The following is a 14,215-nucleotide window of genomic DNA, read 5'->3' as shown; positions in this document are numbered from 1 at the left end:
CAGATGGGAAAATGTGGTATCTACACAGCAGAAATTACACTTCCATTTAACAGAAGAGGAAAGCAAAGGAAAAGAATTTGTAAGGACCATATTACTTTGAAGTAGTCTGACATGGAATTACTAGAAATGGTTCTTCCTAGGCAGTTATACTTACAAGATTTTGTTTCATTCTTGTAAGAATGAAGCTCCTTGTTTCAGTGTCAGTCTTTTTAGTGAGGGGAGATTAGTTCCTATTGCATTGCTATAACACTCCTCTGCTCTGAGATCATTCAGTGCATTTACTTACTTATCTTTTCAAAGATAGTAGATGCCTGAGAGAAAAATACTGACTTAAGAACTTGTATCAAGAGGAATGCTGAATTTGTACAATGGAGGGGTTTTATTTGGTTGGGGTTTTTGGCTTGGGTGCATTTCTTTTTTTCCCCAAACTTAAATAAAGAGACTGGAATTCCTGGAATTCTGTTTGGTGTTTTTGGATTTGGTTTTGTTTTGTTGGGGTTTTTGTTTTAATACTAAGTTATATAGAGTCTTTTCTGATCAGAGATATGGAGCACATAATATATGCAGTGTATCTATTCACATATCCAGCCACATGTGTAGGTATAGTTGCTCTAATTCAGTGTTTTGTGAAATCTGAGATCTGTGACATCTACTGCCTGTGTCAAGGTTTTATAATGTGAAACATACAGGTTACTTTTCTCAGGATTTTTCATTTATTTCAGCACTGATTTCAACTGGTAAGATTGCCTTAGGCCTGTCTGAAGTCCACACTTTTGCTTGTATGCTTGGCAGAAACTCAACTTTGGTAGAAAGCTGACCGGTCTGTCAACAAGTAGTTAGTCTGTTAATTGAAGAATCTGAGATACAGTGAAGCTAATATGTAATTTGGCATTTAATTTAACTTAAACAAAAAATCCCCCAGCCATTAAGTCTGTCTTACTGTTTATTTTAATGTTTATCTAATACATTCTCAATTTGTAAAACTAAATTGATGATAATATAGAATTTTCATTTAAGACTTCTGAATTCATTCCCAGAAACATGAGTCAGGATAAGTAGCATTTGAAACCCTGGTTTAAATTGTGCAGAGAAGGATGACAGAAATGGTTGAGGAAAAGAGGAGGAACTGATTCACAACTTTATGTATATCTATATGACTAAAAATATCAGGACATTTGGGGTTGCTGTTGGTTATAATTTTACCTCCAGTATAAAATCCCAGTCTGCAAACAGTTGTCACTCAAATATGATAGTGTTTTGTGCTTTTCATTTCCTTTGATTTTTTTAGTAGATCTTAGCTTCATTTCTAGGTGGTCTGAGTACATAAAGAATTGATATTTGAAAATTGGATCTTTTGGGTTTTTATAAAATTGCAAGCAGAATGATGACTGGAAACTGCAAAATAGGCTGTTCTCTTTCCTACTTGCACTTGTTACAGTGCTACGAATAACTTCAAAAGGTCAGATGTCAGAGAGCAAAAAGTGTCATTATGATACATTTTTTTCAAAATATCAAACTGTATTTTTGTATAGAATATCTGAAATATGTGTAACTTCCTTTGATAGTGGTTAGACAGTATGTGAAGTGCTACACAGGTCTTTTATTTTCTTATAGAACAATAAAGTCAGACGTTTCGCATTTGAGCTCAAGATGCAAGACAAGAGTAGTTTCCTTTTAGCTGCAGACAGTGAACTTGAAATGGAAGAGTGGATAAACACTCTGAACAAAATCCTTCAGCTTAACTTTGAGGCTGCAATGCAAGAAAAAAGAAATGGCGAGTCCCACGAAGGTAAGCAGGGTTTCCAGCACAGCTAATGTTATGTGACCATGTCTTCTTACATGCATTTTGGAAAGAAGGACTTTAATGTGGCTAATTTTGTTTGTTTGTTTGTTTTCTTTGGTCATAAAAATTACAGGCCTTTTTACCATCCAGTTCAACTGATGAGCATTTTAATACCTTTTGGGCATTAAAACAGTACTGTTCTGTATTGATTCCAGTTGAGTCAAGTCTACAAATAACTATGAGACTGATTAAGCCTAGAAAAGTAGAACCCACAATGTAGAATCATGGCTGAGGCAGTTTAAGGAAGAAAAGAAACTTAGGATGGACTTGTTTTGAAATCTGTAAAATGCTGCTGAAAATGAAATAATCTGTCCTGTGGTCACTGCAGGTAGAAATGGTGGTTACAGTGTGTGCCTTAAATTTAAATATAATTCCCTTGACCACAAATATTTCCTGCAAGTATTGAAATAGACTGCCTGGGTGTAGAATCCTTTCTGTAGGAGCCCTTTAAGAACAGGTAAGGCAGGTATCTGTAAGGAATACAGTGTATGTCACCAGTGTTTCAGTGACAAAAGGGTAGTCTAGATGTCCTCTCATTCACTTTTCCTCTTGAGGGTGGGTGAGGAGGGAAACTGGTGTGAAACCAACTGTATGCATATCCAAAAGAACCTGGAGGATATTATAGAAGGTTGTTTTTTAATAGATAGTTCAAAGTACCAAAAGGGATCATTAGAGTTTAAAATGAGATATCACAGTCTTCAATGACTGTCAGAATTTAGTGTGATGTTTGCAACAAAAGCAAATCTGAAAAGGAGAAGCATCTAGTTCTGGGAAAGACATTTTAGTCTGTGGTCCTTAGTTGACCTTAGCACTGCAAGATGTTTATAGCTAACTGAATGGCTGCTTTGTTAATCCAGTAACTGTTGGTGAGTAGAGCTGGGAACCTAAGGAACAGAGGGAACTTGTTCTGAAGTCAAGTTACAATGTATTGTGGAAAGAGTAATGTAAGTTTGTGCACTGAGTATCTGCTTGCCTCATGCAGATATTAAAATTAAAATTAGTGTTCTTTTAAGATTAGGAGTAACTGCTATTTTAATGACTTTTCTAGCTAGTTACATCTTTCAAGAAATCCCTGCATCAAAATGATGCAGTTGTCCACACCTATTTATGTTAACAGTTGTCATTTTTGGGGGGTAGGAGATTAAAGAAGAAGAAATTCTTTTGCTATGGAGTTTTGTGAGCACATGGGAATTTTTATATTTATTTTAAAATGAGTTTTATAATTTCAGATGATGAACAAAGCAAACTGGAAAGCTCATCAAGTAGTTTTGATAACTACTATCCTGAAATTGCCAAGGTAATATATATTGTAAATGTCAACTTGGGATATAAAGTATTAAACATAAGTTAGCCACATGAACTTTCAGTAAAGGTAAGGCACTGGCTTGTAGCTTCCAGTCAGTTTGTGGTGCTTGGAAAGCTTAGAAGCTCTTTTATGAGGTGTGGTTATTGAGCTTCATTATTTTCTGCTTTTGGAAGGAAACAAGATACTGTCTTGAAGTTTCCTATATAAATCTTAATACACTGTTTAAATGCAGCATGTCTTATTTTATTATTTTATTAATTCATTATATTTTGTGTTGGTTTATTGCATTCATGTAAGTGTTAAAAGTGTTTCTCTAGAAATCTAGTTATACTAAGGTCAAATTTTAATTTTAGACTTAAAAATCTGGAGCAGCTTAATGGCAGTGATGAAGTGAATATATTTAAAGATGTTTGTGTTTATAATGAACTGGCAGGTCCATGGATGCTTCCTGTGTTGCCATGGTTCTTGCTTTTCAATTTTTTTCTTAGAGAAGTGTGATATAAACAAGCATGAAATAAAATGGAACAAGATAGAAAATAACAGTAACTCTTCCTCAGCCCATTTGCAGACTTTCAGATAAATCAGTGACTTGTGTGTTGCAGTTGGTTTTGTGAATTTTGTAAAGGAGAAATTTTTCTTAAACCACCCAAGGATTGAAACTGGTGACCGTTTTTATTAAAGCTGCAGAATCCAAATTCCTTCCTGTGACTTCCTTACTCTTTCTTCTGTGTGGTACAGCCTGGAGTATTGAAACTTTTCTGCTTAACCATTCTGTGGAATGTTCACTCTTTTTTTTTCTGAGGATCTTTCAGATTTTGTTTTTTCTGAGGATCTGTCTGACCTAGTAACTCCTCCTGAAGGTAGTGCAGCTTATGAACTGAGAATAAGCAAACCAAATTCTATTTACTACAGTAGCTAACATATCAAAGGATCCAGTCAGAATACATTAACAAGCTTTTAGCACCCAAATTGGTTGGCTGGCTTAATTCTTTCTGTTATTGCTTTGTAATCAATTTAGCGCATGTACACAAAAAGCTGTTATGTGATAATTTAGCTCCAGCTATGACTGTACTTGGAAATTAATTGAGATTGTGGTGCATATAATCAAGGCTTCCTTGAAAGGGCTGTAAGCATCAAACAGCATACTTGCATGAGGCCATGAAAATTTATTTCAGAAATTAATACGAAACTAGATGCTCTTATTGTGTGGAAGATTTTTCTTTGTTCGTTGTCAGTTATTATAATGCTTATGGTCCATATTCCTTACGGAGGGGACCTTACTTCAGGGCTGCATATAGTTTTAGTACTACAGCTGCCACTTCCTGTTTCCATAACTTTTGGATCAGAAGCATGCAGCTCTTAAAGCTCGTTATTTTTTAGAATATTATTTTTGCTTAGCTCTTTAAGCACTGGCATGTTTTATTATTATTATTGATTCCATTGTTATAACCTATTTACATTTCTGTTTCCTTCAAAATATCTTTTTTAATATCCTCTTCTAATTCACCTTTCCTAAAGATTGCCTTTCAAAATAATTTGCTCTAATATGTTTTCCTAGCCTTTTTTATTTCCTGAGGAAAATTACAGGGAAAACACTGTCCATTTGCATTACTCTTTGTGTCTTTACTTGATTGCTTTAGATAAATCGTGTTTGTTTGGAGGATTTTTTTTTCCTTTATTCCTTCTTGCCTTGTCTTTTCAGCTGTTGTTTGGATTTGGTTCTTTTTTCCCCAGTGGAAGCATTGCAAGGCATTGGGCTTTCTCTAGAAGAGTTTATAGCTGCTCTATTATTTTTGTTGGTTCTAGGAGAAGAATTTCACAATAGCTGACCTCATATCCTTATGAGGAGAGAAAAATTCCTTCAGGGGTGATTGTAGAGCACCTGACAGTAGGGGAAAAAACAGACTTCCTAGGAAGGGTTTAACCCTTGTGAGTACATACATCTCCAAGCCTTCATTTTTCCATCAATAGCTGTTAGTTAATAACATAAGCTAAGATGGTACTTTGCCCTTCAGTGCATAGATGCACACACATCTCTCTCAATTTGTCTTTCCTACCTATTTCATGTTCCATTTATCTGTAATTTAACTATCAAGAGTGAATGAAGGGATTTTGTAGGAGATTTTTTTTGTGGTTGGTTGGGGTTGTTTGTTTTTGTTGCGTTTATTAATCTTAAAATAAATTAGACCTCTGAAATAGCTGTGACTGTCATGATCAGTGTGCCCAAGCACCTCCTTAACTGTTATTGGTCCCAGAATAGCTTGAGGTGGGAAAATACTGTCTCAGTCTTACAGATGAGGAAATGAAATCACAGAGTCACTGATGTGCTATAGACAGGGTTCATGGTAACATGCATTTTCAGTTCTTGGGTCCTGACAACTGTCCCTGTTCTGTCAGTCAGAAATGCATATAATCATCTGGTCTTTGTTCACAAAACACTAAAGAATCTAAAACTATTCAAGATGCTTTAGCTGAAGCAGTTTCTGTATGGCTCCTATGGCTAGGTAATCTTCCTCCTCAGTTCTTGTCACTAAAAATTACCTTTGCAAAACATGCACACAACTTTCTTGCCATCCTTAAACTTTTTCACATTTCCTGTATTTCCCAATTATACCAGTTGTGCAGCAAGCTAATTCTGCCAGTACTCTGCTGGTATTGACTATCTGGGTCGTCTCTTTCACAGCAACTCTCCTCTTTTCTTCTTTTTGTGTTAAAGATAACAAAGAAAAGTAAATCAAAACCATTGGAGCATTTATATTCAAAATAGCACCTCAGAATTTTCTCTTCTGTATTACATCCTCTAAGCCAAATTCTATTTTTTAATTCCTGTTATCAACCTAAAAATATGGTTACGAGCTCTTAGAGATTGTTCTTTTGTTTTGTTTTGTTTTTTCTTTCTCTTGGGACATGGTAGAAGTTGCTTCAGTCTTCAGCAAAGCAGATGTAGACAGTAGATCCCTTCCTGCTGATGGTCAGTGATGAGCATTTTGGGTTTGTAACTTCTTTTAACCCATACAGGCTGATCCAAAAAGAAACACCTGCCTGTAATGTAATATTGTGTATCCTTGTATCCTTGTTTAGCCAGCTGCTACTTTAAGAATGGCATTTCTCCTGCATGGGTAATTTTGGTACATGCATCTGTTCATTTGTCATGTCCTGTGAGTTCAAAAATCATAGAATGCTCTTTAAATAATACCTTTTTCAAATAAAGGTAACCTATGTATACCACCAGTTTTCACATTCTATTTTGTTCCACTTCACTTTTGTTTTACTGTGAATAGATAGGTACCCACAAATCCCAGTGTGCAGTGAACTCTGCAAAGTAACTTTTAAATGTGAGGGGTTTATCTTTTGGAAGTTTTTGGGATTTCTCCAGCTACCCACAGGAAAACCACTTCTTTAGCAGTAGAGCTCAAGAAAAGTTAAAGAAAAGCAGCCAACAAAAAGAAAAAAGAAAGCAAGCTAGGATGATGTTTCTTAATTTAGGTGATCTGTTGTTTCCTCAGCAATCCTATGGTCTCAGGATACCTCTGAGCTTTAACCTGCAGTCATACTATGTGTTTTTATTTAAATAAAATAGGATTATGAAAGTTATTGTTTAAGGAGGCAGATATATGAATTACACTGAAGTTTACTTCCCAGAAGCTTGGAAGGTTATGTGTTGCTGATGTAAGGTTTTATACTTCTAGGGCTGGAAAAAAGCATTAGGAGAAGAGGCTCTCACTTTGTGCTTAGTCATGTTCCATCAGTGTAAACTAAGGAGGTGCAAAGCTCAGTAAGGGAGAAATGAATGCATAAATCAAAAATGTGTGGAGCTTTGAACATCACAGAAAAAGGCATGAAATTGAAGCCCACTTTAATAGTGTGATATCAAGACCTCTTTTCTTATTTTGAACAGAGTACCAGAGAAGCAGAAATCAAGCTGAAAACTGAAAGCAGAGTTAAACTTTTTGCCTTGGATCCAGATGCACAGGTTAGACTTCTTACAAGGAAGCGGGGGTTATTGTATGCTGATCTTTTTGAGATGAAAGCAAACTTACATTTATTTTTCTTTTCTCTTTTTAAAGAAACTTGACTTTTCTAGTATTGAACCAGAAGTTAAGCCATTCGAAGAGAAATTTGGAAAAAAAATTCTTGTAAGGTGTAATGATTTATCTTTTAATTTGCAAAGCTGCGTTGCAGAAAATGAAGAAGGACCAACAACAAATGTAAATAATTAATCTAATTACTTTCTGTTAATTCAGAAATGAATGTCCTTATGTTTGGTTGGCACTATCCTTAATGGCAGGGATTCCTTATTGTGATTAGGAAGTTTATATTATGGGGATTTTTGCTCTTTTAAATCAAAATGAAGACCTAAATTGTACATAAAGTAACTTTGCTGCTAATATTTTTGTTGGGTGGTGGAGAGAGAAATTTTTCTTTCACTGTCTTTTACATGTTGTCAGTAATACCTAGGGTGATGGCCATATGTGCTCCTGAAAATAATACTTATTTTTTTCCATACACATTTTTACAGTGATCTAGATGCCAGCACTGACACTTGATTATATTTTTTTTAATGTCTAGGTAGAACCTTTCTTTGTCACACTGTCACTATTTGATATTAAAAACAACAGAAAGATTTCAGCAGATTTCCATGTTGATTTGAACCACGCCTCAGTAAGGCACATGCTGTCCAGTGCGTCTCAACAAATGATGAATGGCAGTGGTGATAGCTTACACAGAATTCAGGACATTCATGAAACTGTCTTGCAATATCCAAAGCAGGTAAGAGCTAGGAGCCTGAAGAACTAGTAGGATTTTAGATACAAGTTTCCTACATTATTTCTCTGGCTTTCTATTATGTCATGTAAAATGTGCATTTTCCTTCTTTATTTATCTTTTGTTTTGTTTCTAGGGAATATTTTCAGTCACGTGTCCTCATACTGACATTTTCCTTGTGGCTAGAATAGAAAAGGTGTTACAGGGAAGTATTACACATTGTGCTGAGCCATATATGAAAAGTTCGGATTCGTCAAAGGTACGTTATTTTCTTCTGTGGCGTGAAAAATATGCTGAGGCAAACCAGATTGATTTCAAATTAATAACTTCAAATCAAAATCTTAGTTGTTTTATAGTAAATCCATGTAACTGGATAATTTGATTTAGTAAGCTCTAGTTGTTTCTAGTAACTATTATTACATTGTAGATAAAGGAACATTTTATTGGAAACATTTATTTCACTTTTTATGATTGTGACAATATAATTTTTAGAATGTCTTTAAGTAAACTGTTTTGACAAAAGAATAGTGGACTTCAGTGTGAAAGTTGAGTTGAAAATCGTTGAACAGTGAAATGTTAAATACAGATGCATAACTGTATATCTCTCTTAGTTAATGCATCTTGCTTAGTGTAACATAGTTGACAGTTTCTTTGTCTTACTTTTGGGGACAATAGTTTATTGTAACTTTATCTGCACTCCTGCTGTTTTTTTTTCCAGAACCATTGAGATCATTAAGCTTCTGGTTTTATGTATAAAGTTCTTTGGAGATTTGCTAGAACCCCAAATCACTTGAAATAATCCACTGGAACACCTTAAGTTTGCAGGAATCTAGGATGGTGTAACATTTTCATGTTCTCTGTAACATAGCTACAAAAAGTTTTGTTAGTTGCTACTTCTTGTTTGTCAATGAAGAAGCAGAGGTTCAATGTTTTTGATTTACAGCTATGCTTAAATAGCCAGACCAGCATACAAGAGAAAAGTGGTTTTGTAAGCACTATCAGCTACTATTGACGTTCTGCCTATTTTCAGCTAAGAACAAACAGATAACTTTCAGTCTCTGCAGGGCAACAGTGTTCTTTCCTACAAATTTGATGCTGGTTAAGCTGCATGTAAAAAAACATATATTTTTCACTTGGTCTTAATATAGATCAGCCTACTGATTTGTTTTTCCAGGAATGTGTGAGTTATTTTTTTCCCCCCCAGCTATTGTTGGAAAACAGCAGCTTTGTATTTTAGGAGTTTGGTTTTGATGTTGACTGTTCCTGAGTTAAAATAAAACCTGAACTGAGTGTAGGTGATTTTGGTGTCCTTGGGCCTGAGCCATGTGGGGAGGTTAAGTAAGCCCAGGTGGTCCCACATTTGATGCTGAGTTCTGGGCTTGTAGTTGCCCTGTACGATGGGAGTAGACAATGAGAATGCTTGTGGTTAATTAACTTATGCTTTCTAGCATTCAATCACTTATAATTTTACACAAATGAATGCTTAGTTTGAATTTTTCTTCTATTCTTGTTCTCAGGGACTGCACTGTATTCATCTGAAACAAAATAGAGCAATACCAGCTATATAGGCCTCCATGTGGGTCAGTGTAGGGAGTGAGTTTCAGTTCCCTGCAAAATTACTACTCTGGACAAGAAAAAGGGAAAATGGAAGCAGCAGATTCTACAGCCAAAAACAAAAATCGCTTTTTCTTCCCTTAAATGTTGAATGCAATGATTTAATGATCATTACTTACCAAGGTTTTATGCTTCCAAGTGCTATTTCCCCTCTTTTTTACAGGAAAGGGTAATGGAGAGTTCTCTCAAACACACTAATAGAATCAACTATTGTAATATCAACAGCACAGACCAGGGTTGATATTCAGGAAGTTTTACTCTGTAGTTGGTTTTGCCTCTGGCAAAGAGTTTTGCTCTGTGTGGACACATGGGAAAAGCTGATTTCTGGAAAAGAGAAGCTCAAGTGGTTCAGCTCAGTGTTGAACATCTCAGATCAGTGGGTTTCTAGCTTCTGATTGTTGTATTTGTTGGTTCTGTGTAATGGAGGTTTTGTTCATTTAAAAGTTAACAAAATCAGGAATTTAAACATTTAATGGGAACAGTGTTGCAATGTCCATACACAGGGTTGTCCATGTGATCTTCATACAACTCTTCCCCTTAGCCTGTGTGTATTTGCAGTACAAGTCTTGCAGGGTATTTTGTACTACTTACTCTGTAGGAATGTGTTCTGTACACAGGGTGAGTGGTGGATATGGGTGGGGGAGCAAGTGAGAGGGGAAATGTGGAGGCTTTTTTTTGGAGTTAGAGTTTTATTTTTAAAAACAGTTTAATTTTGCTCTAGCTTTCAGTCTATGTTCTGTGTATAATAATATTTCTCATGCTTAATTAAGTATTTTTTATCAGAAATGTGGATGGGTCTGTTTACACCCAAGTAATGCTGTGAAATCAGCAGGCTGTGCTTAACCTGAAATGGGTAGTTGAGAGGCATTATCAATTGTCTTTCCCTTCACGTACTTAGGATTAATCTATAATCTTCTAAAGAAGATTTTCTAATTCATATCAGTGTCAATATGTGGGTTTTTTCTTGAGTACTAATGGTTCAGAAAAATGTAGCTTTTCAAATATGGCTATTTCTTATGTCCCTTGTAGGTTGCACAGAAAGTTTTGAAGAATGCTAAGCAGGCATGCCAGAGATTAGGTCAATATAGAATGCCTTTTGCCTGGGCAGCTAGGTGAGGACAAATCTTGTCAATCTGTATTTTTTCCCTAACTTTTCTCTAACATGGTTTTTTGCATCTCCCTTCTTGTAAAACTTAATGTGCTATTTAAATTATTTCTTCTTTTGCTTTCAATTAACCGAAGATTTCCAACAACCATGCACTTCAGCTCTGTAGTAGGAAAAAAGTTATAAACATACAATATTATTCAAACTGTTTTCTGTTTTCTGTTGTCAATATTTTTTATGTTATTAAAGATGAGATGGTTCACACTTATTTGTTAGACCGAGCTATTTATATGTTAAACTCACCCACAATGAGTAGAATATTAAATGCTTAATGAATATTAATGAAAGATGGTGCAGGATATTCTGATTTGTAATAAAAAAAAAAAATCCTGAAATGAATTTCAATACTTTCATAAACTCAGCTAAAAGCAGGATTTTTACTTTCAGGACATTGTTTAAAGATGCCTCAGGAACCCTGGACAAAAATGCAAGATTTTCTGCTCTCTTCAGGCAAGACAGTAATAAACTCTCAAATGAAGACATGTTGAAATTGTTAGCAGATTTCAGGAAGTAAGTCTGATTTTTCCACTTGAAAAAACAGAAACAAACAAACCTAAACCCCTCACTCCTAACCCACACAATATTTTGTTATGGTCTTGAACTGGAACATCTAATATTTTGATGTATGTATTTATACATGTCTTTTACATCAAATATAGAATCTGTATAAATATGATTAAGGCCTTCAAACAAGCTACAGATCTTTCTTTTACAGGGTTTGGGGGCTATAAGCAGGACTGAAGTATAATCCCACATGTAACATGCAGTCAGAATCATATCCTGAAGTATCTCTATGTTTGCACAATATGCTCAGCTGTTTCTCAAAGGAAAACAAGTATGAGCATAAATCATCTGTTCCCTGACCTTGGGCAGGGGATGCTGGCTCTCAGGGAAAGGGATTCAAGCAAGTCTCCAGTCCACCTTCCTTGGGAATGTGTATGTCTCAGGACACCTAAATAACAGAGCATTTTTACCAAGTATTCCTAAAGATTTCATTGTTTTGTATGCAAGGCTTATAAGTATTAACTTGGACAATCACTAAGCACAAAATGGGCTATAGTTTCTTTCTTCTTGCTTAGCAAATCTGATAAGGAGATGAAGTTTGCAATAGATTTTTTAGCTCACTTTTAGCAAGTGCCTGAAAGTTTTGTTGAACTTCATGTAGCAGTGGAATATACTGGTACTCTGTTGGGATTTTAGTTGTTGAGAATTTTAGATTTTTTCTGTTGGTTAAGTACTGATTTTTAAGGGAATATTATATTTAACTTTAGATTGTAGAGGAAGTTTTTTTTAATTAAATAGTAGAATTGAGATTATAAGTGTGTAGTTTAATTTAAAGTGTGTGATATTACAACAGACAATAATAGTACTCCTTGCCATAAACGCTATTACTGGAATTGAAACAAACAGTAAATTAGCCTGCCACACTACTTTGTGAGTTAAGGGAGTGCTTTTGGTTATTTCAGCATCCTGTTTGTGGAACCATGTACAGTATTTCACAGGAATTCCAGTAAGAAAGGGGTTCTAATGTCTAGGGCATATCTGTTGGAATTAGAATCCTGACTCCAGCCAGAAGTTTGATTCACAGCATGGGACTGCTTTTTGGGAAAACTTTGCATCTACTTACTGTGCAATAATATTAAAAAATCATGCTGCTGACTGTCTTTCCTAATAAAGGGTTCTGCATGTTTTTGGCATGGAAAATACTTGTACTTCATGTTTCTGAAATAGCTACACCATAACATCTATAGTTGGGTTTTGCAGGGTGAATTGTTAGTCTAGAAAAAGGAGAAGATAGAAATTTGCTGATTTCTCTTCCCCCAGGTTTATCTTACTGCCATGAATCCTTATCACTGGCATCTGAAATGAAAGCTTACTTACAGATTCCCTCTTTGCTGCACATGATAGTGAGTTAATGCTTGGCAAAACTTGCTTTTGAAGAAGTGTTTCATTTCAATTTAAAGAAAGAAAAAGTCATGCTTTTCCATGACTTCTGACACACTTGTGTGTCAAGTCTTTTTTTTTTTTTCCTGAGAATTTAAAGGAAAAGAAAACTGTGTATCTAGGCAAAAAGCAAGACCACATCAGTCATGCACCCTAAAACCACCTTTCCTCTCATACTCCTGTTTCAGGATATTACTTTTGCCTCTGTTTCCTATTATCTTTTTTTACTGACATCTGATTTGCATTTAGCCTGACTTTGAGGGATTTTTTTTTCCTTCCTACAGACCTGAAAAGATGGCCAAACTTCCTGTTATTTTAGGAAATCTGGATGTTACAATTGACAATGTGTCACCAGATTTTCCAAGTAAGTATTAACACTGCTAAATGGACATTCAGGCTTTTTCCTCTTCAGTTCTTTATTTGTTTTTTTTTTTCAATGTATTTTCAGATTATGTTAACTCATCATACATTCCCATGAAACAGTTTGAAAACAGTACCAAGACACTCACAGCGTTTGAAATAGAGGAGTTTGTTCCCTGTATACCAAAATGCACTCAGCCTTTTACCATCTACAACAATCATCTTTATGTTTATCCAAAGCACTTAAAATATGACAGTCAAAAGTCTTTTGCAAAGGTGAGTAGAGGAAACCTGTACCACCTTCTTTCTCAGGTTTAGTTAATATTGTTTACATATTTATTTCTGTGATGATCCTTATGATTAATTACTTGTGTTTATGTTTTTAACCACTGCTTTAGGCTAGAAATATTGCAGTGTGTGTTGAGTTCAAGGATTCTGATGAAGAGGATTCTTTGCCGTTGAAGGTCAGTCTTTTCATTTTTGTGGCTGATAGAAGTAAGTAGTGAGCAGTTAGCTCAGTAACAGTAGTACTTGAATTGATCTAGTTTTGGATGGTGGCTTGAGAGTGACTTCTGGATGGCTTCCTTCTGATGAAAGAGATTTCTGAAGAGTCCTCAGAGCATTTCATGTATTTAATTTTTTTTTACTAAAATTCCAGGAATAAACTTGTTGCAAACAAGGGTAGCTTATATCTGCCCCCCAGTAAGTTAAAACATTAAAGATTTATTTCAACTGCAGAGCCAAGCTCCATTTTATGAACTATCACAGTATATAAAAGGTGCCTGGAAGAAGAGAAGTAGAGAAATGTAGAGACATCCTGAAGTGAAATCACAGTGTCAGCTCTACTGCACAGCAGGCAGACTAAACATCATGTAAAGAAACCAAGTTAAACAAGTTGAAATATTTCAAATTCTGGGTGAGACATTCTAAGCTGAGAGTAAAAAAGGATCACATGGTCTTTTTGTTCTTTTTTCCTTTTTTCTGTTCTTAGTGTATCTATGGTAGGCCTGGTGGACCAGTATTTATGAGAAGTGCATTTGCTGCTGTTCTGCATCACCATCAAAATCCAGAGTTTTATGATGAGGTAAACTGCCTTTCTGAGGAAACTTTACTAGGTCAGGTACTATGTAAGTTTCAAAATACAAGAAAATATTAGAGGATTGCAAAGTTCCCAGTTAAATCAGGTTGCCTTTCTAAGGACTTTGTTAAAGTTTTGTGT

The 14,215-nt window shown here is 35.3% G+C and overlaps 1 protein-coding gene across 14 annotated transcripts in view; it reads left to right on the top strand.

Annotated features, from left to right (window-relative positions):
• The window catches only part of DOCK9 (dedicator of cytokinesis 9), a 112,902-nt gene that overhangs the window by 54,562 nt on the left and 44,125 nt on the right, over positions 1–14,215 (top strand). For all 14 annotated transcript variants that reach the window (XM_068182492.1, XM_068182489.1, XM_068182483.1 and 11 more), the window contains exons 8-19: positions 1,615–1,789; positions 3,073–3,140; positions 7,048–7,122; positions 7,217–7,357; positions 7,719–7,919; positions 8,050–8,172; positions 10,557–10,639; positions 11,080–11,202; positions 12,921–13,000; positions 13,085–13,272; positions 13,395–13,460; positions 13,988–14,080. In XM_068182492.1, coding sequence (XP_068038593.1) covers positions 1,615–1,789; positions 3,073–3,140; positions 7,048–7,122; positions 7,217–7,357; positions 7,719–7,919; positions 8,050–8,172; positions 10,557–10,639; positions 11,080–11,202; positions 12,921–13,000; positions 13,085–13,272; positions 13,395–13,460; positions 13,988–14,080 — 1,416 coding nt within the window. The remainder of the gene's footprint in view (positions 1–1,614; positions 1,790–3,072; positions 3,141–7,047; positions 7,123–7,216; positions 7,358–7,718; positions 7,920–8,049; positions 8,173–10,556; positions 10,640–11,079; positions 11,203–12,920; positions 13,001–13,084; positions 13,273–13,394; positions 13,461–13,987; positions 14,081–14,215) is intronic.

This window comes from Anomalospiza imberbis, chromosome 2, assembly GCF_031753505.1.
Source record: "Anomalospiza imberbis isolate Cuckoo-Finch-1a 21T00152 chromosome 2, ASM3175350v1, whole genome shotgun sequence".
In the NCBI taxonomy this organism is placed as follows: Eukaryota; Metazoa; Chordata; class Aves; order Passeriformes; family Viduidae; genus Anomalospiza; species Anomalospiza imberbis.
Note: the sequence above shows the minus strand (reverse complement) of the source record. Positions and strands in the feature narration are given on the sequence as shown.